Raw genomic sequence first — 26,488 nt, 5'->3', positions numbered from 1 at the left:
CTGAAAATTGCAAATATTTTTTTATAAAAATAGTAATATATTATATATGATTATTGTATATAAGTAATAAAACATATAATTGTAAAAAAAATAACATAAACAAATTATTTTAAATATGGAATAAAAATCGAATTCAAATAAAAACAATTATGTAAATTTAAAATTATTGAGATAAAAAAATTAGAATATAAAATGACAAAAGTCTTTCTGAATCTAATTATAAAAATTGATGTTGAAAATAATAAGAGACATAGAAGATAACTTGATAACCATGTTGTCAATTGATAAGAAGCTAAAGGTTGTCTGAATCTGATTGCGAAGTTTTAGAATTTGAGTGCCGTATTTGCGTTCTTTTCCTTTGTTCTATTTAATTTTCTTTGCACGAACTTAGGGGCGTTTGAATTCAAAGTTAGTAATGTAAATCAGAACCAGACAAGGAATGTGAAAGAATGAAAATCGAAATGATTATTTTCGTATTTTGTTTGATTCGATAAATTAGCGTAAGAATGAGAATTGGTAGAATTAAGTATGCAAAAATTTAACTAAATTTAGTTCGGTTAATATTGTAAAATAATTAGTTTTTCGGTTTGGTTTGTTTATTTTTTAAGTTAAAGTATAATAAATGGAACTGAAATAACTGAATCTAAATTAACCAATATCGGTTTTTGATTAGATTTGGTTTTAGATATAATTTTATTTCTCGATTAAGCTATAATATTAATCACTTGAAATAATTGACCTAGCCTAAAAAATAAACCAAAATTGGTTTGATTTGATTTTTGTTTTTTGAAAAAAATGATTTTTGAGTTCAATTTGGTTTGGTTTTGGACATAATTTTTTTGAAAAAAATAAACTAAACCAAAATAATCGATTGAACTGAAACTCAACCGAACCGACGAGTCTTGTTTGATTAAAAAAATTATATCTTTAAAATTTTGGTTATGCTCGATTTAAAAAAAAATCAAACACTCCAATTCGGTTCGATTTGAATTTTTTCGGTTCAATTCGGTTTGGACACAATCTTTTTTTTAAGTTTCATTATCAAACATCAAAGTGAATAAAAAAATCGACCAAAATGACCGGTACGGTTCTATTTGAAATTTTAAATTCTTAAAACTTTGGTTGGATTTTTTTAAAAAAATAAATTTTTTATTCGGTTTGATTTGAACCGAAAATACACTTTTATGAATGAGAATTAATTTTTTTATATATTCTTTTAATATATATTATTAAATAGAAAATATTATTAGACGCATATTTGAAATTTCTTACAAAGTTCAAAAATATATGCCCATCTCCACTCAAAATCCATTTTATTTTTAAGTAGCACATTGATCCGGTCCAAGTCCATATAGCAACCATGCATAGAAAACGGGAGAATGTCCTTAAGGGGAGAAATATTTAATTAAATTCAGTCTATTACGTCATCCGTGGACTAATCCTATCATATAATGACACGTCATTAAAATGATTGTAAATTGTAAATTCGTTTATTGCTTATTTACACATTTGAATAGTAATATTACAAGATTGTCATCATTTTAATGATGTGTTATTATGTGATAAGATTAGTTCACGGATGACGTGGTGAATTGAGTCTACCTAGAAATTTCTCCCTTAAAGGTATGCACAACTATCCCCCAAGCCAATTAATGTCCTACTCACCGGATACATGTCATGCTCGACGAGAACGTGGGGGGTTGAGATTCATGAGGTTAAGAACTTTGTGTCGAGATTTGGGAGGCAATCGTTAGAGGTCTAAAGAAGTTTCAATCGTCACAACAGCCGTTATAAATAAAACAACACCCGAACAAATTTTCAAAAACACCGCCTAGCGGCAAAAAAACACTTACAAACACTTGTGTTCTCTTACGTTCAATCTTGTAATCACATTTACAAGTTAAATTTAATTCTAGCATTTACTTTTAACATGTGAATCTCAATTTCGTTGGCATAAATTGGAATACTTGTTATAAGGTTAACCAATGTCACAAATTGGAGTACTTAAATTTTAGCTTTTACTTTCAACATTCAGGTGTTTATGGTCCAATTAATCCTTCATTACTTCGTAAAAGTTTTTATTTTGTGTTATTTATTAATGATTATATTAGAAAGACTTGGGTTTAGGTTTTAAAGAATAATGTGATTGTTAACTTTTCTGAAGATGGTATAGAGAAAGATGTTTTTAAGAGTCATAAAAGAAGATATCATGCAAATGAATAGCGATCCAAATGTGTTGAAAAAGGGCAGATGTATAGAACCTTTCAACGGGATAGTGCTTTTTCGACTCTCTCAAAATGGAATCTATTCCAAACATATATGCCATGGTTCCTTACTTCGACAGGGTACAAATTTCTAAATTTGCTATTTTTAGATACCTTTTCGGACCTATTACCGATACTAAGTAGCAGTCAAAAAATATATCTTTTTTTCTTTGCATTAAATTAAAATGTCTTTGTAGGAGTTAAAAAACAAAATACTATGGGGGTCCCGTTGCTTTATTTCATCATTGATTTAGCAATCCCAAAATTTTTTTTATTTGAAAAATACAATTTTTTTGTACTCTTTTATTTTTATAACATAAATAATGTTAAGAGCCCTCCGGCGCGAAAACAAAAAAGTTTGTGACGCTGAAATAGGCCCCTGATAGAATAAAATCAGAGATACCCTTAGTATCTCATACTACTCTTTCGATACATAATCTAATGTTTTCTTTATATCTATATCGAATTCGAACTGCCATGCTATTATTACTTAATATTTCTATTTCAATATTTCATATGGCGAAGGCATAGTTTTCTTTTTTATTTCATTTCAAATAAAAACCCATTGGCGCCAAGCATGAGGGAATGCTAAACGTTTGGTAATTTTCCCTCCGACTAGGATAAAAGATCCCATTGAAGCAGCTAATCCCATGCATACTGTTTGTACATCTGGTCGCACAAATTGCATAGTATCATAAATAGCTATTCCGGGTATTACCCATCCGCCAGGAGAGTTTATAAACAAATACAAATCTTTTGTCTCGCTCTCTATACTAAGATATACCATAAGACCAATAAGTTGATTCGAGATCTCACTATCAACATCTTGACCTAAAAAAAGTAATCTTTCTTGATAAAGTCGGTTGATTAAGATAAAATTCTATTCTCCAGGAACCATACGCGCACCTTTTGATGCATACGGTTCAAAAAAATCGCGAAAAACGGCTAAGTTAAATAGAATAATATACTGGTGCTACTATAGAATCTTATGAATCGCGCGCGGCACACTTTATATATATCCTCTGTCTACAAGGTGAACAGCTTAGCTTACAGCACAGCGTGTTCGCCACCACACTGACTGGTGCATTGACCTTACCGTAAGAGGTCCGAGAGGTATGACCCTTCGATTAGAATGCCCCATATTTCGTAACACGCTCCGTCTGTTCGTAAAATTTGTGAAAAATGTCGACTGATACGTAGACGAGGACGAATTATAGTAATTTGCTTTAACCCAAGACATAAACAAAGACAAGGATAATCTTGATAAGCAGAAACGCTCTAAAAGATCTGATGTACAAAAAAATGTATAAAAATAAAGAATCTATTTTGACATGAAATGGATATATCCATAGACCCTGACTTATATTTATGAGATAATAAAATATGGCAAAACCTTTACCAAGAATAGGTTCGCGCAGGAATGGACGTATTGGTTCACGTAAAAATGTACGTAAAATACCAAAAGGAGTTATTCATGTTCAAGCAAGTTTTAACAATACTATTGTGACCGTTACAGATGTACGGGGTCGAGTGATTTCTTGGTCCTCCGCCGGCACTTTTGCAAGTGTGAGAAGCTAACACAGAACAAGTAATGAATCATAATCAAGTTAAACAATCTATTAATCCTTTATTTACAAATCATCCCACAATGTCATTAATTAATTCACTTCCTAATTAACAGCTCTATCTCTACACGTACGATTAAAGACATTTACCATCAATACCAGTATGATACATAGCAGTAACATCATCACCAACATAAGCTGCTAAATTCAAATATCTTTCTTGATCACTTCTATTATCTCTCCATCTCGCTCGACAAATCACGCAATTTCCACCTTTTCTTCCCCTTGTTTTCTTCCACATCTTCAAGCAATCTTCATGAACAACATTCTTGCAAGTTCTGCAAGCCGAAACCACTCTCTCTTCATCATTTTTCTCAATCTCATCGAGACAAATCGGACAAACAGTCCCTTCTTTAATCTCCACGTTCTTGTTATTCGGTCTCAACAATCCACCGTCACTCACCTTATAAAACAGCTGATGAAACGTTTCGCGGATCCCCACACTGGCTAGCGAATGCACCGATGAGGGCAAGCTGATTAATAGGCTAACCTTACATGGCCGGAGAGTCCCTCGCCGTAGACACGTGTCGTGAACGGAAACGCCCAGTACGCGTATGAGAACGAAGTATATGTGTTTGCATGGGGATGTACGGTCAGGGCATGTGCATGATGGATTGGTGGATAAGGTGACGGTGTAGACATTTCCTGTAGCGCCTAAGACGAAGAAATTTGTATCGGTTCGGTGGAGGAGTTTGAGTTGGTGGCGGAGTGCTCGGAATATGCGATCCGCCACCGGTTGGGTTGGCCTGATGCGGTGGTGGAGGGTGGAATTGGAACTAGAGGCGATGGAGTCCATGGGTGATTGAATTAATTAGGGTTAGGAAAATTTGAAAGTTTTTGAATAGAATTAGGAAATATATAAGAGAGGTGGTGTAGAAAAAATATATTCGTTGTCAAGATTTGTGGAGGAAGTGAGGGATAGAAGGAAGGGGAAGAGAAGTGTAAGGTAGGGAAATTTGTTGATCAATCATCTTGACTTGGTATTAGGGTTCGCAGATTCTGCCCTCTTTCTATATCTAAACTGCTAGCCCTAATTCTTAATTGTTGGTATTTATTTGTCAATTGTTTTTATACATTATTGGGAAATATCGGGAGATTTTATGATTACTCGATACTTTTAGGAGCAAATTATCGGGAGAAATTCTTATGTAAACTCGGTCTACCACGTCATCCGTGAACTCAACCAATCATATCATAACATTGGAAAATATCTAGAGATTTAATGATTACTCGACAATTTTAGAGCAAATTACTATGAAGTTTCCGTATATGTCATAAATCACATTTTCATTTTTTTAGTTTGAAAATCAAACGATATGGTGCCTTACTTTTGTTTCATTAATGATTTAGTTATTCTGTATATATTTAGTATCAGTCAACAAAGTCAAAGGATTAAATTAAAAAAATTAATTTAAAAAAACGATGTAGTCTTTCATTTTTATTTCTATCAACGATTTCATCCCTTGTGTTTGAAAATTAATTTACTCTTAAGTCATTTGACTCAATTAACTAACACTACAAATGGACAGAAGAACTGAACTGTTGACGAAACACAAATGAAAAATCATATTATTATTATAACATATGGGGGGGCTTCAAAATTAGTTTGCTCATAATATCATGAATATCTATGATACTTTTTATTGAATTTTTTCAATAAATTTTAACATTAATTGATTAGTTTATTATCAATAGCTCTAATTTAAATTAAATTAATTTTAAAATCAAGTTTTTAGACATAATAATATTATAATAGAAAATAAATATTTTATAGATTAAAGACTCATAAATTTATTAAATTCATAAATTTAATAAATTATAACTGCAGTTAGAATTATTCTTTTAGAAACAAAATAAATTATAATAAAATAAAAAATTTAAAAAATTTAAATAATTTCAAAATAATAATTTTATAATAAAACATTGAATAGATTAAATTAATTATTAATTATAAAATCAAAAATACCTATTAAAATAATAAATCTTATAGTAAAATGACTAAAAAAATATCAATTAAACAAATAGTTTATATAAATTCAGAGCTCGTAAGTCGTAAGAATATAAATTAATTTAAACAATTTTAAAACAATATAATATATAACAAATAATTAAGTTATACAAATTTGCAATTGAAAATGTCCCCGTTAATAATAAGGGTGTAAATGATCAGAGTCATTCCCGAGTTATGCAAATTTGAGGCATGAAAGCTTAAATTTTCAAATTTGAACTCATTTAGGTTCGGTTTTGAAAAAAAATAAAAAATTTATTTAGTTCGAGTCAATTTAAAATTATAAAAAATAATAATTTTTGGCTCATTCAAGTCTGATTTTGAAAAAATAAAAAAATTCGAATCAGTTTGATTCAGTTCCATTCAATTTGAAATTATAAAAAAATAATTTTCAGTTTAGTTCGATCTTAAAAAAATATAAATTTTATTTTTGACAATTTAAAATATCATATCTGAAATTTATGATTTTAAATTTCATTTGGTATCCAAAATTAAAATTAAAATTCTTAAATTTAAAATATGTTAAAAACAATTTGAATATATTTTGAGAAAAATAAGTGGGTTGAAATACATGATTTACTTGAGCTATAGTTAAAATTAGAAAACACTCAAAAATTTGGAATTATTTTGACAATTAGATTAGGCCTTTTCTTTTACCAAAAAAACTTTCAAAACCCATACTGTTTTGCACTCCCTTCTCCCAAACAATATCACACTGTTTTTTCTGGTACCGTCTCCTTATTGTTTCAATTCTCCATTGATTACTGCGCAAACATATTGTATAATAATAATATGTGGGGTTTATCTAAAGACTCATCTCACCTTTCAAACAAGGTACTCCACGCAACCATTCACTGCCAATACTTTTTCTTTAACTTAATTCATACTCGTTTAGTAGTTTCATAGTAACCAGACAAAATTAAGTCTAACCCGCCATATTTTAGTGTCTTTCATTTGTAAAGTTCATTCTCCGCTGTTTTTATCAAGTGGGTACCTTTAGTTTCTTCAATTAATATGAAATTCTTTTAAATTCGTTTTGTTATAAAGCTAAAGCCAGTTTGTTTAGCTGTTATTTTGTGCTCGTACTTAAAGTTTGTTTGTCTTTTTGGTGCAATCAGAAGCATAAGCAGGAAAAAGAAGGAAGATTAACAGAGAATTTCAGGGTAGAGAATTTTATCCCTGGCCTTATTATTGGTTTCATTTTTGGGTTGTTTCTGGATTTAACAAATCCCACTAAAAACTCTATCAAGAAGAAGAACTTTTTGCCTGGAAAGTCACAGCAGCAAAGTTTGGTCTCGAATAATGGTGACCGTGAGCTTAAAATGGTTTGTTTTAAGTCTTTCGTGATTTTGTTTATTAAATTGATTGCATTTCTTAAGTAACTAATGCATGCAGTTTTAGATAAGTAGATGCAAGTTTTACTTTACCATGTTTTGTTGAATGTTCTGATTTGCAGTTAATGTAATAGAAGGGGAGTTTATTTGAATTATGTTGGTAGAATTCAGTAATTTGATGTTACCATGAGTGAGATTTTACAGTAATGGCGGAAAATTTGAGTGATAATGAATGAGAGCCATAAAATTTAAAGTTTTGGCTTCTCTTTTATGGATTCTAGCGCTCGGATTTAGCTCTTTGTTGGTCCTTTTAATTTTACAATAATGCCATCAGATTTTACTGCACTGAGCCATGACAAAGAAAAATTACTGTTTACATTTGTACTTGTATTCTAACAATTTTATGTAGGATAGGATGCTTGAACCAGCCTTTGAGGAGGTATACATATTGGCAAAATGTAAGACATAATTGTTAGAAATGGCAGTTGATTCTGTAGCAATCACGGGATTATACTGCATTTAGCTTGTAGCCTCACTTTGCCTTTTGACTAAATTCTGGTGCCCAATGGCTTGTTAAAGTGTATAGTGATCAGATCAATAAACATATGCCATGGAAAGATGGAGCCAGTTACTTAAATGTGTAGCTTGTTTGTCTAGTGTGAATTATTTAGATATAGATCTGGCTGTTAGAACTTGAAAGAGTGATCTGATCAGATCACAAGTTGCTTATGGCAGGTTTTCGTAGTTAGACAGGATCTGAAGATGGGTACAGGAAAGATTGCATCTCAATGTGCTCGTAAAATACCTAAACTTCTGCAATTTCAAGTTCTCCAATTTCTTTTGGTTGATAATACTTTAGACCATTCTCTGAATCACTTCATCCTCAGTTGCTGCATCCTTTACCTGATTGAATCTATTTTTTGCTCACATGCAGATGCAGCCACTGGCATCTACTCGGAGCTGTTGCAGAGGTACATAGATGCAAAGCTACCTTTGCTACTTTTGTAACATTAGGAGATTTATTAGCTGATAGAAACCAATTTTGACTTTCCACTTTATAATTGTTCTTGTGGATACTTTTGGCGAAATAAGAGATGTATTTACTTATTTAAGTTGTTGTAGGAAAATCAAGATTTGAAACCCTGATCAGGAGTTGATTAATAAAGTAAATAAAACATACTAATTGCCTTCTAACCATTGATGAGAATGTGTTTCACATCATGTAATTACTAATGTTATTTATTATGTTTAGTCACATTTTCAAACGCTTTGCAGCCAACGGTCAGTTTTAAGTAGATGGGAGCAATGCGGGCAGCCTAAAATAGTTGTCGCGTGCAAAAATCAACAAGAAATGTAAGCAGGTGACTTTATTTGAGTAATTAGTTGTTCAATCAGTAACATTCATCTTTAATGACTTTTTTTTTCTCCCTCTATAGATTACATTTTCTTTCTTTATCAGGAATAAGCTACAGGAAACAGCTGATAGCTTTGGCCTTCCAACATTTGTCGTTGCAGATGCTGGAAGAACACAGGTACAATATTGTCTTAAACAATGATACAATTGATAAGATCGTGTTAAAGCTACTTGACTGCATATAATGTATGTTTGCAAAACCTATTAAACTCAAAATCATACAACATAAAGGAAATGAGACATTTTCTTTAAACAAAGACTGGACCTTTATAACAAGAAATTATTTTTTACTCCAGATTTAATCACATTCCTCTTCTGCACCCTGTCAGTTTCACGATGTTGGGGAGGGCATGGAGTTTCCATGCAAAGAATAGTTATTTCCTTCTTTTTACATCACTGATAGCCTTTATTCGTTTGAGCCCCATATATATACGTATACATCTGGTCTTAAATCTTCTTGGTACACTCTGGTCCAAGGCACTCCATGGTTTGGATTCAGGTTGTCTTTTCTAAATTACCGGCTGCAAGTTTGCTTTGTCCAGTGATACCAGTTTTGTAGATTTCATACGATACCTTCGATGAGGAAAAGGCTCATTTGCTACTTCTTTTCCATCAATGTTCTGTAGAATGCCGATGGATTTATAAATGTGCAATTTGCATCCTCATTAAATGAATCACAGTGATCAACTTCTTTTTAAAATGTTTTCTTCATTTTACACAGGTTTTGGCTGGATCAAAGACTGTTCTCGCAATTGGACCTGGTATATTTCATTTCTGATTACTGATGGATTTGTTTAGTTGCTTTCCTTCATGCTTTTATTCTAGTTGGCTGCTGTATAATGATACATATTATTACATCCCACACTGTAAATAAGAAATTTAACCATGGAACCTCTTCTTCTCCCATATTTGAATCCTTAAAATCAAATTTCCGTTGATCTCTATAGGAGAAAAGTATTGAGCCACTGCACCCTATTTAATTGGCGGCTTTTATTTAAAGCTGAACCGCAAAATGATAACATCTTCTCCTGTTTCTTGGCAGGGCCGAAAGCATCCGTGGATTCAGTTACCGGGAAACTGCACCTGCTTTAACAATCTGGAAAAAGTGATCTGATTGGTATGAATTTGCCAATTTTCTTTGCGACCTTTCTTCATATTCCCGAACCATCAATCTCTTTCTACCGCTGTAGCATGTGGTCTCTGATCAAGGTGGGCAAGAAGTTTCCAAACAAGAAATTCTTATAACTGGGAGGAAGACTATTTGAAGATGCATACATTGTTCCGACCCCGTGGCTTGTGTATCATTCCATTATCTGCTGAGAGGAATGGAATGAAGAGAGAAATTACTCATAACCTATATGTTGTATGAGCATATGTATTTAAATTCCTTCTAGTACATGTAAACTGCCTGCAACTCATTATGAATTGTTTCCTCTCTGCTATTTTCGTGGAACTTGAAGTCTTCATAATTTTTCTATATTTAAATTCGCAGTTGTAGAAACAACAGTGAACCTACATGTAAGATTTTGGTTCGGAGTTAAAAGTAAAAAATTTCATTTAAATTTTGATACAAACTGAACTGAAAAACTATTTGAATGAAAAAATCAAATCGAATCTATTGGTTTATTACTATTTGGTTTAGAATATTATAGGTTTATGAATTAGTGCAATCATAGTAATTTTGATGCAGGTTTTTAAAGCTGCGTTGATGCCCAACAATAATAGTCGGAGACAAATCATTCAGCTTGGAATGATCGACTTTTTTTAAAATAGTTTCATTTAGGCTTAATTTAGCATTTTCAAAATTTGCAGTTAATTTATTATTTTTGAAATTGATTTTGATCTTTCAAAAAATATTAAGAGTCAAATCACACTTTTAATTATTTAATTGCAAACTTTCTTTTAAATTGTTTTACGGATTAAATTGATATCTTTTGAACATCCATGGATCAATATTGAATTAAAAAAAGCAACAGGAAATGTTTCCCTTTTTCTCCTTTATTTATTAAATCAATTAAATTAATTAATTACTTGTATTTAAAGTAGAACATTTTATTTAAAATTGGCTTAATGGCATAAAAAATCATGAACTTTAGCGTGTTTTGCAAATTTAACATAAACTTTCAATTTTGGCAAATTAATACATCAATTTTTGATTTTTTGCAATTTTAGCACCGATCAATTTTTCGTCAGAAAAATGCTGATGTGGACGCCGGAATAGTAGTTATTCCGGTGTACACATCATCATTTTTCTGAAGGAAAATTGATCGGTGCTAAAATTGCAAAAAAATTGAAAGTTGGTGTATTAATTTGCCAAAATTAAAAGTTTATGTTAAATTTGCAAAACACGCTAAAGTTTGTGATTTTTTATGCCATTAAGCCTTTAAAATACAAAATAACTAATAAAAGTTATCTTGATAAAGCAATAGTCTAATAAAAACACAAATTCAAAATCAAATAAATATTTCTAAAACTATCAATATTTTTGTCCCCCTTTCATGGCTAATAATCACCCACGGACCCTGACTTTAGGGGTACCTTACGCTAAACCCCCTGATAAAAAAAAACGATCAGTAAACCCCCTATTCTTTGTGACGGCTGCACGTAAACCCCCTGAGCCCATTTCTCGCCGATATTTTGGCAAAATGATGACGTGGCACGATATATTCACTGACGGCTCTGCAAGTCACTCTGCATGCATGTCAGACATGTGTAAGAATGTGTAAGGCTGTGTAAGGTTGTGTCGGTTGACTTTTTTCAAAAAAAAAAAAAAAAAAAAAAAAATCATTTTTACCGCTCGGTTAAAAATCACTTTCTCTCTCTAACATTTTTAACTTTTCCCTCTGTTCCCCCTCATTCTCTTTAATTGTCATATTTTCAAATATTTCATCCTGTCTTCGTCTTGTTCCTTTTTTTTTCGTTCCTTACCCTAGGTCTACTACTCCTGCACTCTTATCGCCGTCCATCGTCTTCATCTTCTTCTCTTCCATCTTGTGTGTTATTTCGCCCCTATTCAGTTCTTCGTTTTTCTTCGTTTAAATATTTTTCGAGGTCTCTGTTCTTTAACAGAAAATGGGATCCACAGAAATGAAAAAAATGGGAAAAGAAGACAGAAAAGGGAAGAAACGAAAAGGTATGTGTGTTTTTTTTCGCCGGAAGAAATTTTTTTTGAGTTGTGTTTGGTTCGTTGGTGATTGTTTTTGAATTTTATTGGTATTTTATTTCTTGTTCGTCATTGCCTGTTGTTTTGGTTTGGTTTTCATTGGTTCATTAATTAAAAATTGGTCTTTGTTTATTTGTTGGTTTGAGCAGCTTGTACTGAAGATTGTCTTTTTGAGGTCTTTGAAATTATTCTGAACTACAATGGACAGTTTGAAGACTTTGGTTATTTTAATGAGGATTTGGCTGTTAGAAAATTTCATATTGAGGATATAGGATTAAATAGTCTAGATAAGTGGTTACTTGAATTGAAGGTTGAGGGATTGTTAATGTATTATTGGAGGCGGGCTGGCATGTATACTGAAGAATTAATTCCCATGGAAAATGATGACCATGTCATGGACATGGCACTGGCTGGGACACAAGATGGTAGTGTTGATGTGTATGTTAGGAAGTTAAGTTGTGTTGACGTGTGCAACCTAAGGCCTGTATTTGGACACACATTATTTGAGTTGAAAGAACTTGAAGATGGGGATGATGCATTGGAGCAACAGGGTGTTGGTGAGGCTGAACCGGTGGGGGTGCTGCAGATTGAAGGTCCTGTGGAAGCAGTGGAGGTGCCGCAGATTGAAGGTCCCGGTGAACCAGTGGAGGTCCTGCATATTGAAGGTCAAGAAAAAGGTGAACCACTGGATTTGCTGCAAATTGAAGCAGTTGAAGAACCCTCGGAGGAGCAGCAGCAGATTGGTGGGTCAGACTGAAGGCCGAGACACTAGATTGACCTATTTTTGGGCCATATGAAACAACATTTGTAACCTTTTAGGTTAATATGTATGTTGCATTTTATATTATTAGTGACAATTTGGATTTTAGATCAAAATGAATGTTGATTACAAACTTGGAATGTATTGTTTGCTTATGTTATTGCTGTTTTGTTTTTAATATTGGTTGTTATTGTTATTGAAATTGAGTAAAGTTTGTAGTTATCGTCGTTCGGTTCGTTTGAAACGACCTACATGTTCCATGAAACTGATAATTACATATGGACCCTATACTTTTATTTTATAATCCGCCATGGACCCTCATGTATTCTTACTGATCATCTGTGGACCCTTCAATAAATACGCACTTTTGAAATTTATTAAAACAACATTAACCCCTATCAATAATGAAAATTAGTCAACCATAAAGATACAACATATATCAATCAACCATTATATAAACAAATTTCCAAAATAAAACAACTACGAATTACAACTATAATATTCATCAACGATACTACAATATTCATCAAGCAAAAAAATAAAACCTATACTAGAATATTCCAAATTACAACAGAAAACCAGAAAACATGTTGACTAAGGGCAGCGTTAAACATCATCTGCAGAACCAAGCTCCAACGATCGATATACCGAAATTTCCATCTTGATCAACCCGTCAGCAAAAAACTCTTGGTCGCTACTATCAAGAAGGAATCCTGTCAATGAACGGTAATACTTGTTGGTGTCTTGAAAATTCTTGGTAGAAGAATGAAACCTGTGCACTGACGATTCATCAAACTTCACTTCGATGTCATAAGGGCAGCTTCCGTTTGACAATGGGCCGAGACAAAACACTGTTATAATATTCCCATAAGAGCACTTCGTGTTGTTCAGAACAAACACAACGTCTGATTGTTCTTCTTGGAGAAGCAAACCCCTATCATGCATGTCCACAGAAACTGCAAATTTACGTCCAAAGTTAAATAGTGTGAGAATATCTTGATGCAACTCTTTGCAGTGAGCATAAATGGTTTCGGACGAGCCCTTCACATTGCACTCTGGAATCGGGCATGAACACTCTATAAAAGAGCAGTATTTCTCGTGATCTGTCTTCTCGTCGTAATTGAAGCTTTCTTGGCAACCATATACTCTGTTCTGGCAGTAAACCGTTAAAGACTCCACGACTGCTTCCATTATCCGACAGCGCATCGGTCCGATTGGCAAAGTGCAAGCATGACATTTACCCATCTTTACAGAGCAGGAGTTGCATGTTGCATGTCCATTCTGACACTGAAGAAAAGGAAAAGTTAGAAAATTAAGAATAACCTAAAGTGAATAAATATATAAATGATGTGGGGTCAAACCTGAATAATGGGAGGGCGTAGAGGTTCACAGCATACGGCACAGTCCATGAGTTCAAGATCAAACGAACGGACTCTATTTTCAGGCATTGCTGCGTTGTTTTGAAGATGAAGGCGAAAGTGGATCACTTTAAGTATGAATGATAAGTGTCTTTGTGTGTGTTAGTAAGTAAGCATGATTACATATTTAAAGAAGTTGGATAGATGTCTTTTCATATTCTTCACTTAAGCGGTGTGTTGTTTCCCAAGTGAGTGGATGTCATTAATGACGATTTTGGTTAATGAAAGGGTATATTGGTTTCTTAAACAACATTAATGCTGATAAGACAAGTCAGTATGTACAATTAGCGATATTGGGCTGTAAAACATCATTAATAATTACTCTAGCATATTTAATTAATTGCTCTATCATAATTAAAAAAACACTGTCTGAAATTAAAAATTATTTAATTAATATATGTAGCATTACAACCCATAATAATAATGAAGCAACATCATTTAATAATTATTCAATTTTTCCTCATGCAATGCAAGCCTACACTGCATCCTGCAACTGCACAAGCAGCACAAAAACCAAACTTCATGTTCCTGGTTGACCTCTCCAAGTCTGCACACTTGACCTCCATGTCCTTGATCTGGCCCTTCAGTATGTCTATCTCCATAAAAAGTAGACCGCTTTCCTCAAACAAGATTCCATTTTCATCGCGAAACATCTCAATGGACTCCTTCAATCCCTGATTTTCGTCTATGTACATTTCATGGGACTCCTTCAATCCCTGGAACTCGTCCTTTTTAGCAGCAAGCAAACTTTTGGCCTCCTCCAGTTCAACAGTCATGACATGGAGGTCAAGTTTCAAGTTTCGGACCACCGACATTTGGTAAGGCATGTCATTCTCTAGCCAGGCAAAAAAATTACACTGATTCTGGACAAATTTAGTTCGAAAAAATAAAAGGCGAAGTAAGGTCAAAAAATTAATGTAAATTACTTACAGTTTGAATTTTTTTGTAAAGCACATGAATTACTTACAGTTCGCTTTGAACAAGCGTAAAATCTTCGAGTGGGGTTCCTATCCGTTGAAGAAATGTCTAGGCGACATGGGATTCCGCAATCGCAAACCACTTGTGCAGCTACTCCTTCCATTTTTGGTTGTAATTTTTGAGTTGAGTTGTAAGCGTTAAACACTGGATGAGTGGGGCTGGATGAGTTGTAGGCGGATATTTATGGGCCACACTGTGGGCCAAGGATGATTGGGTTGTTTTTCATAGGGGCTAGGTCTGTTATAATAATGAAATATTAGGGTCCATGATTGATCATATAAGAAAACAAAAGGGTCCATGATTGATTATTGCTAATACATGGAGGGCCGTAGGAGATATTATACTTTCACTCAAGCGTATGACAATAAAAGACAACCATAATCTGGCACAATTAAAGACAATCATAAACGAACTTCATTTACACAAATAAAAACCATTCAGAATAACATTTCCAACCATTTACATTTGCACATACACCACCGTACGCTTCTAAACACAACAAAGTTGGGGCATCTAGTAAAATATATCCATGTGTTGCCCAAAACAAAAAACGTTCCTTAACAAAAAGCACATGGTACAAAATATACATCCATCTGTTTTGTTGCACTACTTGTTCGTTGTTCGTTTCCTCAAACAGTCCCTGTATCGCGAAGGGACTTCTCGACCAGCAGGCCTCTTTCCTTTTCTCTTAGCAGCTCGAGCAGCTTGTATAGAAGTGTCATGACTGGGTTCCCCTGCACCTTGCTGTTCAACCGAGGCTTGTTCTGTTGCAGAATAGGCTCCACTTAGGTGTACGCCAGACTCTCCTGTTGGGGCCTGCTCTCCAGTTCCAAACTCCCCACCTGGAACCTCCCCTGCATCTGGTGCTTCTCCCCCTGTTTCATCCCCTGCAGCTCTTGCTTCTGGCTGAGTGTCACCCCCACATGCAGCTTGGTCATTGTCCTTTTTGCACGTCCGTTTGTTGTGGCCAAATCGGTTACATTCACTGCATTTAACCTTCTGAAGCCCCTTACGTCCTAACTTTGCCCTCTTTGCATGGGCCTCCTGTACAGTCTGTTCATGTTGCTGCTCTAGCTCTTCCGCTTCCTTTCGTCTTACCGTCGATTTTCTACCCCGCTTCTTTGTTTGCACAGGCGAGGGAGGAACTATGATATGGAATGGATTTGGATCGGTTTCCCACATATCAGCCCCATTCAAAGGGTTGATAACATAGCTGTACACTTTTTGGTAGGTGGCTTTTGTGTAGCAGTCGTCCACATAGTTCTCTGGGACCTCATTGTTCTCATAAATACAGGGGCATGCGTGAACGCATGGAATCCCAGTGAGGTCCCAACGCCTACATGTGCAAGTCCTTTCATCCAAATTTACCACGAACTGACCTCCGGGACCTATAACTTGCACTTGAGGACTGCCGGCAGGGTGTGCGGTGTAATTCCAACCCTCTTCAATTATCTTGTCCAGTTTTTTCCTAATTTTAGGGCACAACCGCGAATTAATCTTGCTCCCAAAAATCTGTTTGTCATGGATCCGCCTCATCAGCTGAGTCCTAATCATTTCAAACATCGTCAAGATAGGTCTCGTCCTCGAAGTCAGTACATATTTATTGAAGGCCTCCGCTAAATTGTTCAGCAATATGTCACACTTGACTTGCGGCCTGAAATGTGCCCTGGACCAATGCTCCCTAGATCTCTCCTCAATCCAGTTGTAGCCCGCCGTATGAGTATTCTCCAAAACTTTCATGGCAGCATTCAATTTGGATGTGTAGGTTGCAATCCCAATGTTCCATATAAGCGGCTTTAAATGTTGCAAGTGGAAGGTGGTTCTGAAATTTGCCCACAGATGCCTCCAGCAATACCTGTGCTCTGAATGTGGAAAAAGCGCGTCCAGTGCATGTATGAGGCCCTGTAGAAGCACAAGTTAAAGACATTAACAAATGATCAACTGTGGACCCTAACGTTTAACAGATGATCAACTGTGGACCCTAACGTTTACTAAATGATCAACTATGGACCTTACTGATAAAAATGCACAACTATGGAAAGCAATTACCAGCTTATATAATGAATGTTCTGTTATGGAAAGCAATTACCTTCTGTTTGTCTGACATGAAGGTTGTCCTGTTGCCCAGATGCAAATCAGCCTTCAATAGCTCCAAAAACCACGTCCAGTTTTCAGTATTCTCAACCTTCACCCATGCCATAGCCAGAGGATACATGCAATCATTGGGGTCAATCCCAGTTGCAGATAGCAACTGACCCCCATACTTCCCCTTCAACCAGCAACCGTCCAGACAAACGATCTGCCTCAGCCCATTCCGGAAGGCATTCTTCATTCCAGCCAAGCACATGTACATACCCGCAAACTTTCCTCGAGGCTCTTTAAAATCCACTGTGCTCCCCGGATTGGTTCGAAGGACCTCCCTTCGGTAGTCATACAACTTAGCATACTGCCCATCCTCATCCCCCTCCAATTTTCTTACAGCCCTGAGTCGTGCTCTTCGTGCCGTCTGCACACTGATCTTCTGCTTCAGCTCCCGTGCAATCTTAGCAACAAACTGCTCAGGGTTGTAATCTGGATTGGCCCTAAACTCCTCCAAGAAACTCTCAGCCAGATAGGCACTGGTCATGTGGAAATTCGATCTTCTCTTCGGGCAAGTGTGTACCAAGTTCAGGGTCTTCACTAAGAATGTTTCATCATCCGGATCTGACATGTTTTGCTTGGATGCAAATATTTCAAACCGACACTTAGGTACATTGTCACTCTTGTCAAAGCACTTAGCCCTGACACGGGTCTTCTCGTTGACAGGAAAATGCAGTTGATACCTGTGTTTGATGCCCCACTGCCTACATGCTTTCTTGAATTGCTCTCTGTTCACAAATTGCAATCCATTCTTGAAGGTTGGATTTTCCATCTCTTTCTCCTCGTTGAACATCCTGAACTTCACCCGACCGTCACCGTCAGACTCGGAAGCCGTGTTGTTATCATCTGAAGCAATGTAGTCCGAGTCTACCTCCTCCTCCTGCTCGTCAGCTTCTGGATGTATAGTTCTATCAACGCCCCCCGGGCGAAATTCTGCCTGACTCTCTCCCCTTGGTCTCCCACCAGATCTCTGTGAAGATCCAACATCTACATCATCCTCATGTTGGGCATCTGGTCCCTCTTCAAAATATTGGCCCGTCGATCTAAGCTCCGTTATCAAATCGTCATCGTCGTCCCATATGTCGTAGTCTGGGTCGACGATGTAATCTTCGACATTTAGCTCGACGTCGTCAAGAGTTGGCTTCTCACCCTCATTCTTCCCCCTTTGACCGGAGTGTTCCTCTGCTTGAACCTCATTTTGGTCATCGTCATCAAACAGCCCCTCCATGCCCTCTAGCTCCTCAGCCATATGATCAAATAGACCCTGTGCCATCCTCTCTAGAGTTGAAGGGGGACAATCTGGCCCCCCTTCTGGCACCTCCCCCTCTTCAGTAACCTCTTCCAATCTGGCCTCAGACTCTTTCTCTGTCCCAACCACTTCTTCATGTTCATTTAAATTTAAACCCTCTGCCAGCCCCTCCTGCGCCTCATCCAGCCCCTCCTGAACCTCATCCAGCCCCTCCTGAACCTCATCCAGCCCCTCTTGCACCACATCTACAACTGCAGCCTGCACACCCTCTTCCAGCCCCGCTACTGCATCCTCCGGCTCTAATGCATCTATAACTGGTGCCTGCACATTGTTGCCGTGCCACTCAATCAACAAAACCCCCTCAATTTCTGGTAAAATCACAGGTGGCCCCTGATCTTGAACTGGTATATTCACCTCTACCCCTGGCCCAGCCTCCGGGTCCACAAGCTCCTCAATAACAACAGTACTAGGGGGGAGAGGAGGAGGCTCCAAGTCAAGCTTAATCTTTTCATGTAACTCTTTAATGTCCTTGACAGAATACTCCCTTACGTATACCTCAACAGACCCTGCCTTTAATCCTGTCACAGCCATTTCCCTGAAATCTTGTTCATGGTTTATCGCCTTTATCCCATCCCGGTATTCGATTCCCTTCGGACACCAATGGTAATCAACAATGGCTTTTCCGCCGTATAGCCTCCTACACCATGTGTCAAGGTTGGACATTTCAATCTCACCAATATGGTATATCCTACTTTGAACTTCCCCACCATAATAGGCCAAGTCACCAAGATCCCCATGGTGATGTAAATTAATCTGGAATAATTTGCCCCCTCCTGGTGAAACTGCAAAAAGAGAATAACCAATGCATTCATTTCTAAAGCAAACCAACAAACCGCACAATTGGATACACCCACCAACATAACAACGACAATAAATTCTCTATATCCTAAACAACCAACACAGCAACAATATTTAATTTTAAACAGGAACAGACCAACAATAAACTATTCATAAAACCAACACACCACAATAAAGTATTCACAAAGCCAACACAAAATCCAAATTTTCACCAAAAGCAAGCATATAAAGAAATATTATCACAAATGGACCCACAAAAATCATACTTCATTTTCAGCACACCAGTTCAACATAAGTGGTCCTAGAGGTTATGAGGTCAACATTTACACAAGTTTCGTACCTTCGACTACTTCTTGACTGCTTTCACTATCAGTATCATGGAGTTGTAAAGGGTTATCTCGACTATTTGACCCTTTTTCCCATCTCTTGTCTCTTTCACTTTGCCTTTCCCGCTCCCTTCGCTCTCGTTTTCTTTTCCCCATTTTTTCCCTTTACACCTGCCAACCACAAGCCTGTTAAAGTTATACATTACACGAACCAAATAACATAAACACAAACCCATTTTCAAAAATTCAAAAAAATTTCCATTTTCAAGAAATTATAAAATGTTACATACCCAGTTGCTAAGAAACGAAGAAAACCCAAGAAGACGATCAAGAAACCAAACCCTAACAGGAAACTAAGAAGGCGACGAAGAAACGATCAAGGCGAAGAAGAAACGAAGTAGGTACACGAAAAGAACAGAAAGGACGTTTTTTTTTGGGACAGAAATAAAATCAAATAAACTAAGGGAGAAGAAGAGGGAAAAGTTAAAAATGTTAGAGAGAGAAAGTGATTTTTAACCGAGCGGTAAAAATGATTTTTTTTTTTTTTTTTTTTTTTTTGAAAAAAGTCAACCGACACAACCTTACACAGCCTTACACATTCTTACACATGTCTGACATGCATGCAGAGTGACTTGCAGAGCCGTCAGTGAATATATCGTGCCACGTCATCATTTTGCCAAAATATCGGCGAGAAATGGGCTCAGGGGGTTTACGTGCAGCCGTCACAAAGAATAGGGGGTTTACTGATCGTTTTTTTTTATCAGGGGGTTTAGCGTAAGGTACCCCTAAAGTCAGGGTCCGTGGGTGATTATTAGCCCCCTTTCATGGTATGAAAGATGAGTAGGCTAGGCTAAATGAAATGGATATCTGGCTAAACGACATAGTTTAAGGGGGGATTAGAGATAGAGAAATAAGAGTAATTTTATGTAAAACCCGTCAAAAACCCCAGCCCCTATATGCAGACACAATCTATAAATTATATCGATTAAATTGTTTCTCAAAAACCCTAAATCCCTTCATCTGTTTCTTCTTTGCCAGCTTTGAAAATGGGATCTCGCTGCAGATCTATTGCAAAATCAAGTTATTCAATCTTCAAATTCACTGTTAACAAACCCACACTCAAACCAAACTCCTTACCTTCTCTTCCTTCTACTCCGTCCTCTTTTAAATGTTCAAGGCAAGCCATTTTATAACTGATATATTTTTGTTGGAATTGTTAAAATTTGATTGTAATTCATTCTAGATTCAAATCTGTGACAACTTGGGTTTGAATTTTAGGTCATTTCCTCAATTGGGTGCTATTCAATCTCTGCTTCCTCTGCACTCAGCTGTGTCTTCTGCTCGGCTAACCTCCTGCCTTGGCATTGATTCGACCAGTTCCAGGTCGTTGTCTCAGGGTATGCTCTGCAGTGCCAACCCAGGAGTTTAATATAATCTCCAAATCTTTTTGTTTACTTTGTGTAAGCAACTTTTTTTAACTCTATAATTTGTTCATATTTGTTATTGAAGTGCATATATAATTCAATCTTAATACTTCTATGTGCATGCTTGTTTTGTTTTAGGAATTAAGGTTTTATAACATTCGAACAATTGTCTAGATTCAAGCCCCTGGCATCTTTAATGCAATAGCTTCAAATTTAGCAGTTTGCAGAAGTTATTCATCATTTATAAAGCTATTGTTCAAATCCCAAAATGAGTTGGTGTAGTCATTGATTTGCTACTTTGCTGATACTGAGGCTCTGAAAGAACATTTGAGTTTGATAATCATGAATTGTGCATCCCAGTTTTGTAGAACACAGTATATGTGGAGAAGGAATTAATTGTGGTTATATAGTATTCTGGGACAGCATTGCTTATGGTTGGAAATTTTAGATAGAAACATATTGAAACAACATAGTTTGATGAAGGGTCAAGGTCCTTTCTTTTGATAATTTTACTTCTTAGGACCTCTAATTCACCATGTGAAAAGATAATCTTTGAGAAGATAATTTCATAGGTGAATAATTGTGAAAATTTATTTTTTGCATGATTATCACCAAGGGAATGAGAAAAGGGCTCTAGTGAAGGGTCAGAGTAGTGAAGTATTAAACAGATCTACTTCTTTTTCGTACGATTGGCCTCTGAATTTGAAGATCCTTTGTAGTTAATGCAAGATTTATCATTTATTAAAAGTCACGGCGATCAGCGATTCAGTGAGCTTCATTGGGATTTATGCTTTGAAAGATAAATCTGATTCACTTTCAAGGGCATGAGTCACAAGTTCTCAAATAGTGAGGGACCTTAAGGAGGAATTAGATTATATAAATCTGTTACTCTAGCTGTCTAGCAAACACTCTCGGTTCTTTTGAGTCAATTTGGGCCTTTAACGAGTGGCTTTACTATCTGGCAATAGCTACCATTTTTTTATTAAAGTCATAGTCAACCAAAAAAGAAATGAGAAATCTTTGACATTCTTGTGGGTCAAAACATTTTCAGTCTTTTCTTTATTAAAAGAGCTAATCTTTTACTGCTTGTGCTGCAACTCCATAGAAAATTTTCAATTGACTTAACATTTCGCAAATTCTAATGCCAGCATACACAGTTAAGATGCATTGAAAGGCGTCAATTTTCCTTTTATTTTTTATAGATAATTTCCTGATATCTTCAAGATGCTACTTGTGCTCTTAGTGTAGCTGAATTGCCTCCCAACCTTCACTAGCGCTTTAAGAATGCAGAAATTGTGATTTATCAGCTATTAGTTTTGTGCCAAGAAGTACATTTCAAGTTCACTTAAAGATCTTGATCAAGTGAAAAAAAGTTTACTTAAAGAGACTGGGATATTTTGTTCTCTCTTGCTTACATGTTAATAGTTCTTTTTGCTTTTGCTTTTTGTGCTTGGCCATTTAGAAAAAGAATTAGCTAAGCTTCCATAACAAATTTCGCTTCTATATTGATAAACTTTATCTTTGTATTGTATTTTGTCTGTTGGAAGTTTGGAATAGCTGGCTGAGGCAGGGCAAACTGGGTTGGAACTGGTTCTGATAATCTGTTCTGGAACTCTAATACCCCAACTAATCTATTCTCCTGTCTATTCCTTTTGGCAATACCTCACAACTGATTTTATGGGTTGTGTAGTGAACCTACACGATTAAAATGTGGAAAGGCAAGCGAAGGATAGATTAGGAAACATCTGTTAGGTTTGAAGATAATTTATCTGATCAGTAGGAAAGACCCATGTGACTGGCTCCTTTGGTATAGAGTTCACTGTTTTTTCACGTTAGCACAGTCGTATATATGTGTATCGATGCTGGTATGCTCGTTCTTGGAGATTGACTATTTATGGGTACTTTTCTGAGTTCAGTAGTTGTACCTAATAATGCATGCTTAGCATGTTAAAGACTGTTTTTTTTACGTAGCTCTGCTGCAAAAGACATGAAAACAAAAATCTAGCATGCTGTTTTGTGATGTTGAGATTCCTGTATTTGGTAATTGTCATTGTTATTACTTTAATACGTCCTATTCATTGTTTAAGTATCTCAAGCTTCTTGGTCGAAATACCTAATTTTTTCTTTACTGCTGAGGCCCAGATTTGAGTACGGAGATTGTTTTACACCTGCATTTGAAAACTTGTTTCCTTGTGGATTATTCTTTGGCTCAGGAACAGTTTTCTTTCTTAATAGTCTGAATCAATATTAAGTATTTTTTTCTCAGCAACAAAATTTAAGTGCTGCTCTTTTACGGATCATTAGACTTTCGGACATGCAAAGTTTCGTTTCTTTATTGTTATTTGCCATTGGGTGTCCAGTATATGCATGAATTCATATAACATGAACCAATTTATATTAGTACTAAAATCGTTACTAGTGCATTTTAAATGCTAATTAATTAATGCATTTCCTTTTGTTTCAGAACTTGGTCTCAGCGTACCGCGATAACAAATTGATTATAGAAGATTGGTCGATGGATCACCGTTATTGCCTCTCTTCCGTTACATCTTCATTCCGTATAATTTAAAGCTCCATCCAAGCGGGGTTAGCTGCAAGGTTTTAAAATTTTGTTGGATACCATATGCGTTCTCATGGATCAAAAGCATGAATTTTACAGAATCTTATTAGATCAGAATAACTAAGAATCCTTTTCGTTACAGTTTTGTACTTGGGCTATATTGAGTTTTGATTATTCAAAAGTTTTTCTTTCTTAAAAGAATGATATCTTCATGGGGAATGGACCATGTACATGAAGCAATGTATTAATTCAATTTGAGAAAGGATTGTATTATTAGGGTGGAATTGAAGTATTAAATTGGGGAACGTGATATACACGTGGAGAAAGTAGGGAGGTTGATGAGATATTGTCTAAATGCTCCCTTTTGCTTTGACTGTAGAGCGTTTATGTCTCCATCTTAACACTACACTTCCATGTGCACATATTTTTCTCCCTTTCAAGCTCCTTTGCAACTCTATTTTCCTTTATCTTTTAGTACACACATGTACGGAATCGAATTGAATTTATAACAGTTTTTACAAGTTTAATTGAATCAAACTGGATTAGGTGGTTCGGTTGGTCTCTTTGTTGGTTCCATTTGTTTGAAAATTGATTTGAACCAACCAGGAAGTGATTTGATTGGTATTCTCACTTTATGAGGATTGTGGAGGTTTCGACTTCGAGTTTCCATACCGCTATATTTATGTATATAAAGAATTGAGCTATTCCTTATTGTATATCTCGAACAGTCTAATTTGGATCTCCGATGAATCTAAAGTAAAAAAGGAAATTACACTTTATGGCATATTTTTATGAAGTTTAAATTTCAAGGATTTTTTTTGTTGTAAAAATATTTCAAATGTTTTGAAATTTTAATTTATATTTCATGACATGATGTTAAATGAAAATCAACCTTATGTAATTTAGTACTATTAATTAAAGTCAACTTTATGTCAGCTTAAAGTTTTTTTTTTTAGATTGTGAGATGCAAATGTTTTAAAAAAATTAAGGCACCGTTTGGATTGATGGATTCTAAACGGTGGATTTTAAACAATCAATGGATTTGGACAAAATCCATCGTTTGCCTCAAAAAAAATTTAATAGAATCCATGGATTTATAGATTCCCTCATTTTTTACAATCCATCATTTTTTAGGGTTTTGATTTCCCACCTACTAGGTGGGAAAGTCCAAATCCACAATTTTTTATGAATGATGGATTGTTATACTATTTATTTTTTTTCATAAATAATGTTAAAAACCATTGATTTTATTTTCAATCCAAACGATGGAATTTTAAAATCTATGGATTTAAATTCCATTGATTTAAAATCCATCGATTTTGTTAAAATTCATAGATTTTAAAAACCCTCAATCCAAACGGTGCCTAAGAGATTTTTATAGAAAAAGTTCCTGAAGTGTAATTGTTTAAAAAAATTGAAATATTATATAAACAGAAACAAATATTGAACTGAACTTTTACTTTTAAAATCAAACAGAAATGAATTTGTTTAATCTTATTAATATTGCCATAATTTGAATTGAATATATCGGTTGGGTTCGGTCTAATTTGCTTTTTGCATACATGTATGTTTAATCTTTATCGTCAATACTTTGCAACCTTTCATGCATGCAATTGGGCCTCTTCATTTATTTTTCTAACCTAACAAATCTGGTTATCAACGTGCAGCATCATTTGATCTATTGTAACTTGTAAGCAAACGGAGATGTTCCATCGTTAGATTTATGCTCTTATCGTAAATGGTTTTAAAATAATTAATCCAGGCGTTAGCAAACATAAAAATAATGTTTTTCTTTTTCATTTTAGGAGATGTCTATTCTCAACTCGAAGTACCATCACCACAGTAAAAGACTAAAAGTTAGATTACTTCGAAAAAAGAAATTTGTAAACATTTAATGTTCTTTTTCCTTTTTGAAGTAATTTATATTACAATTAACCATTTGTTTTGAAGTTCATTTAAAAAAAAAAGACAAATGGTTAATTGTAATGTAAATTTTGATTTTTAATAATTTTAACATAAATTTTCAATTTTGCACGTGAGATATTATTCTTTTGTAACTTGAAACTCTTTTGGTAAAAAAGTTAATGACATGAGTATTGGAATATACGCTATTGTAGTGTCCATATTAACATTTTGTAACAAAAATACTCAGTATTCAAATTATAAAAAAGAAAAATAAGTTGTCATATTAAAAATTATTAAAATTATAAAATTCACTTTTGTAATTTATTATATAAATAATGCTTTCAAAAATTAAAATGTTAAATCAAAAGAAAAGACTCCAGAGATTTCTTATGGGATTGGTTCCCATGTTAGAGCAATTGATATAAAAGTAAGTCGTAAAAAAAATTTAAAAAACCAAGTGATTTGTCAGAAGTTGTTGGGGCAAAGAGACAATTTCTTTTCTAATAGAACATGAAAATATGTCTCCATTCCATGCATGGAACCCCATCTCAATTTTCATTCTCTTCTGCTTATGGACTCCCATTTTTACCTTATTCTACTCAACATATATTTTAACTTCAATTTTATCTCTTTCTATCTTGTTAAACTTATACTTTTTTACTAAGAATTATAGGATTTTTGTCATATATATATCACGTATTTAGCAATACAATATTAATGATAATGGTGCTAATGCTATATATATATATATATATATATATATATATATATATATATATATATAATCACTAACTTGTTTTTTTAATAAATTAATTTATGGAAATTATATTAGATATTAACGAATAAAGTATAAATTGATATTATTTAAAAAAAACTAATTTTCCTATTTTATTTAAAAATATTCTTCTAATTATGGATTAATTTGTTATACTAAAAATACATTTAAGGTAGAAACTCGTATTTTATTTTCACCAAGATCCATGGACATACAATAAATATATTTAACGCAATTTGTATAAATATTGGACCATACTCATAAAGATTTTTAATGTATAATATATGT

General features: G+C 34.8%; 6 protein-coding genes across 8 annotated transcripts; 3 read left to right on the top strand and 3 right to left on the bottom strand.

Annotated features, from left to right (window-relative positions):
• Positions 1 to 3,839: 3,839 nt before the first annotated feature.
• On the bottom strand, positions 3,840 to 4,911 carry LOC126660571 (uncharacterized). Its single transcript, XM_050354166.2, has one exon. It carries the CDS (start codon positions 4,683 to 4,685, stop codon positions 3,966 to 3,968), a length of 720 nt encoding a protein of 239 aa, XP_050210123.1. The 5' UTR covers positions 4,686 to 4,911; the 3' UTR covers positions 3,840 to 3,965.
• A 1,625-nt stretch (positions 4,912 to 6,536) lies between these two features.
• Positions 6,537 to 10,098, top strand: LOC126666038 (uncharacterized). 2 transcript variants are annotated; one of them, XM_050358986.2, is made up of 9 exons: positions 6,537 to 6,731; positions 7,016 to 7,222; positions 7,967 to 8,027; positions 8,166 to 8,202; positions 8,507 to 8,584; positions 8,691 to 8,763; positions 9,367 to 9,406; positions 9,688 to 9,762; positions 9,836 to 10,098. In XM_050358986.2, the coding sequence occupies exons 1-8, from the start codon at positions 6,690 to 6,692 to the stop codon at positions 9,735 to 9,737; spliced, it is 588 nt and encodes a 195-aa protein (XP_050214943.1). In that variant the 5' UTR covers positions 6,537 to 6,689; the 3' UTR covers positions 9,738 to 9,762; positions 9,836 to 10,098. The 2 variants fall into 2 exon arrangements, with proteins under 2 accessions (XP_050214943.1, XP_050214942.1); XM_050358985.2 differs by having other exon boundaries at positions 6,539 to 6,731; positions 9,688 to 10,098.
• Positions 10,099 to 11,149: 1,051 nt separating this feature from the next.
• Positions 11,150 to 12,728, top strand: LOC126664963 (uncharacterized). The gene is made up of 2 exons (XM_050357597.1): positions 11,150 to 11,778; positions 11,958 to 12,728. The coding sequence occupies exons 1-2, from the start codon at positions 11,718 to 11,720 to the stop codon at positions 12,563 to 12,565; spliced, it is 669 nt and encodes a 222-aa protein (XP_050213554.1). The 5' UTR covers positions 11,150 to 11,717; the 3' UTR covers positions 12,566 to 12,728.
• A 446-nt stretch (positions 12,729 to 13,174) lies between these two features.
• Positions 13,175 to 14,016, bottom strand: LOC126666208 (E3 ubiquitin-protein ligase SINA-like 10). Its single transcript, XM_050359213.2, has 2 exons — positions 13,930 to 14,016; positions 13,175 to 13,855 (listed from the first exon to the last, which is right to left on the bottom strand). The coding sequence occupies exons 1-2, from the start codon at positions 14,014 to 14,016 to the stop codon at positions 13,175 to 13,177; spliced, it is 768 nt and encodes a 255-aa protein (XP_050215170.1).
• A 1,462-nt stretch (positions 14,017 to 15,478) lies between these two features.
• On the bottom strand, positions 15,479 to 20,347 carry LOC126665573 (uncharacterized). Its single transcript, XM_050358404.1, has 4 exons — positions 19,827 to 20,347; positions 19,551 to 19,707; positions 17,054 to 19,194; positions 15,479 to 16,866 (listed from the first exon to the last, which is right to left on the bottom strand). Exons 2-4 carry the CDS (start codon positions 19,690 to 19,692, stop codon positions 15,571 to 15,573), a joined length of 3,579 nt encoding a protein of 1,192 aa, XP_050214361.1. The 5' UTR covers positions 19,693 to 19,707; positions 19,827 to 20,347; the 3' UTR covers positions 15,479 to 15,570.
• Positions 20,348 to 20,454: 107 nt separating this feature from the next.
• On the top strand, positions 20,455 to 23,893 carry LOC126665574 (protein NONRESPONDING TO OXYLIPINS 2, mitochondrial). 2 transcript variants are annotated; one of them, XM_050358405.2, is made up of 3 exons: positions 20,455 to 20,713; positions 20,815 to 20,996; positions 23,425 to 23,893. In XM_050358405.2, exons 1-2 carry the CDS (start codon positions 20,583 to 20,585, stop codon positions 20,963 to 20,965), a joined length of 282 nt encoding a protein of 93 aa, XP_050214362.1. In that variant the 5' UTR covers positions 20,455 to 20,582; the 3' UTR covers positions 20,966 to 20,996; positions 23,425 to 23,893. The 2 variants fall into 2 exon arrangements, with proteins under 2 accessions (XP_050214362.1, XP_050214363.1); XM_050358406.2 differs by having other exon boundaries at positions 20,456 to 20,713; positions 20,815 to 20,933.
• The last annotated feature ends 2,595 nt before the right edge of the window (positions 23,894 to 26,488 follow it).

This window comes from Mercurialis annua, linkage group LG1-X, assembly GCF_937616625.2.
Source record: "Mercurialis annua linkage group LG1-X, ddMerAnnu1.2, whole genome shotgun sequence".
NCBI classification, from domain to species: domain Eukaryota; kingdom Viridiplantae; phylum Streptophyta; class Magnoliopsida; order Malpighiales; family Euphorbiaceae; genus Mercurialis; species Mercurialis annua.
The sequence above is the reverse complement of the archived record's forward strand: the minus strand, read 5'-3'. Positions and strand labels throughout refer to the sequence as shown.

Excerpts from the sequence above, each read along its gene's own strand:
- LOC126660571 (XM_050354166.2), bottom strand. The coding sequence starts at position 4,685 with ATGGACTCCATCGCCTCTAGTTCCAATTCCACCCTCCACCACCGCATC.
- LOC126666038 (XM_050358986.2), top strand. The coding sequence starts at position 6,690 with ATGTGGGGTTTATCTAAAGACTCATCTCACCTTTCAAACAAG. Across the intron at positions 6,732-7,015 it reads CATCTCACCTTTCAAACAAG|AAGCATAAGCAGGAAAAAGA; the intron begins GTACTCCACGCA and ends TGGTGCAATCAG. Across the intron at positions 9,407-9,687 it reads TGTTCTCGCAATTGGACCTG|GGCCGAAAGCATCCGTGGAT; the intron begins GTATATTTCATT and ends GTTTCTTGGCAG.
- LOC126664963 (XM_050357597.1), top strand. The coding sequence starts at position 11,718 with ATGGGATCCACAGAAATGAAAAAAATGGGAAAAGAAGACAGAAAAGGG. Across the intron at positions 11,779-11,957 it reads AAAAGGGAAGAAACGAAAAG|CTTGTACTGAAGATTGTCTT; the intron begins GTATGTGTGTTT and ends TGGTTTGAGCAG.
- LOC126666208 (XM_050359213.2), bottom strand. The coding sequence starts at position 14,016 with ATGCCTGAAAATAGAGTCCGTTCGTTTGATCTTGAACTCATGGACTGT. Across the intron at positions 13,856-13,929 it reads TACGCCCTCCCATTATTCAG|TGTCAGAATGGACATGCAAC; the intron begins GTTTGACCCCAC and ends CCTTTTCTTCAG.
- LOC126665573 (XM_050358404.1), bottom strand. The coding sequence starts at position 19,692 with ATGGGGAAAAGAAAACGAGAGCGAAGGGAGCGGGAAAGGCAAAGTGAA. Across the intron at positions 19,195-19,550 it reads CAGTCAAGAAGTAGTCGAAG|TTTCACCAGGAGGGGGCAAA; the intron begins GTACGAAACTTG and ends CTCTTTTTGCAG. Across the intron at positions 16,867-17,053 it reads TCATGTCAGACAAACAGAAG|GGCCTCATACATGCACTGGA; the intron begins GTAATTGCTTTC and ends GTGCTTCTACAG.
- LOC126665574 (XM_050358405.2), top strand. The coding sequence starts at position 20,583 with ATGGGATCTCGCTGCAGATCTATTGCAAAATCAAGTTATTCAATCTTC. Across the intron at positions 20,714-20,814 it reads TCCTCTTTTAAATGTTCAAG|GTCATTTCCTCAATTGGGTG; the intron begins GCAAGCCATTTT and ends TTTGAATTTTAG.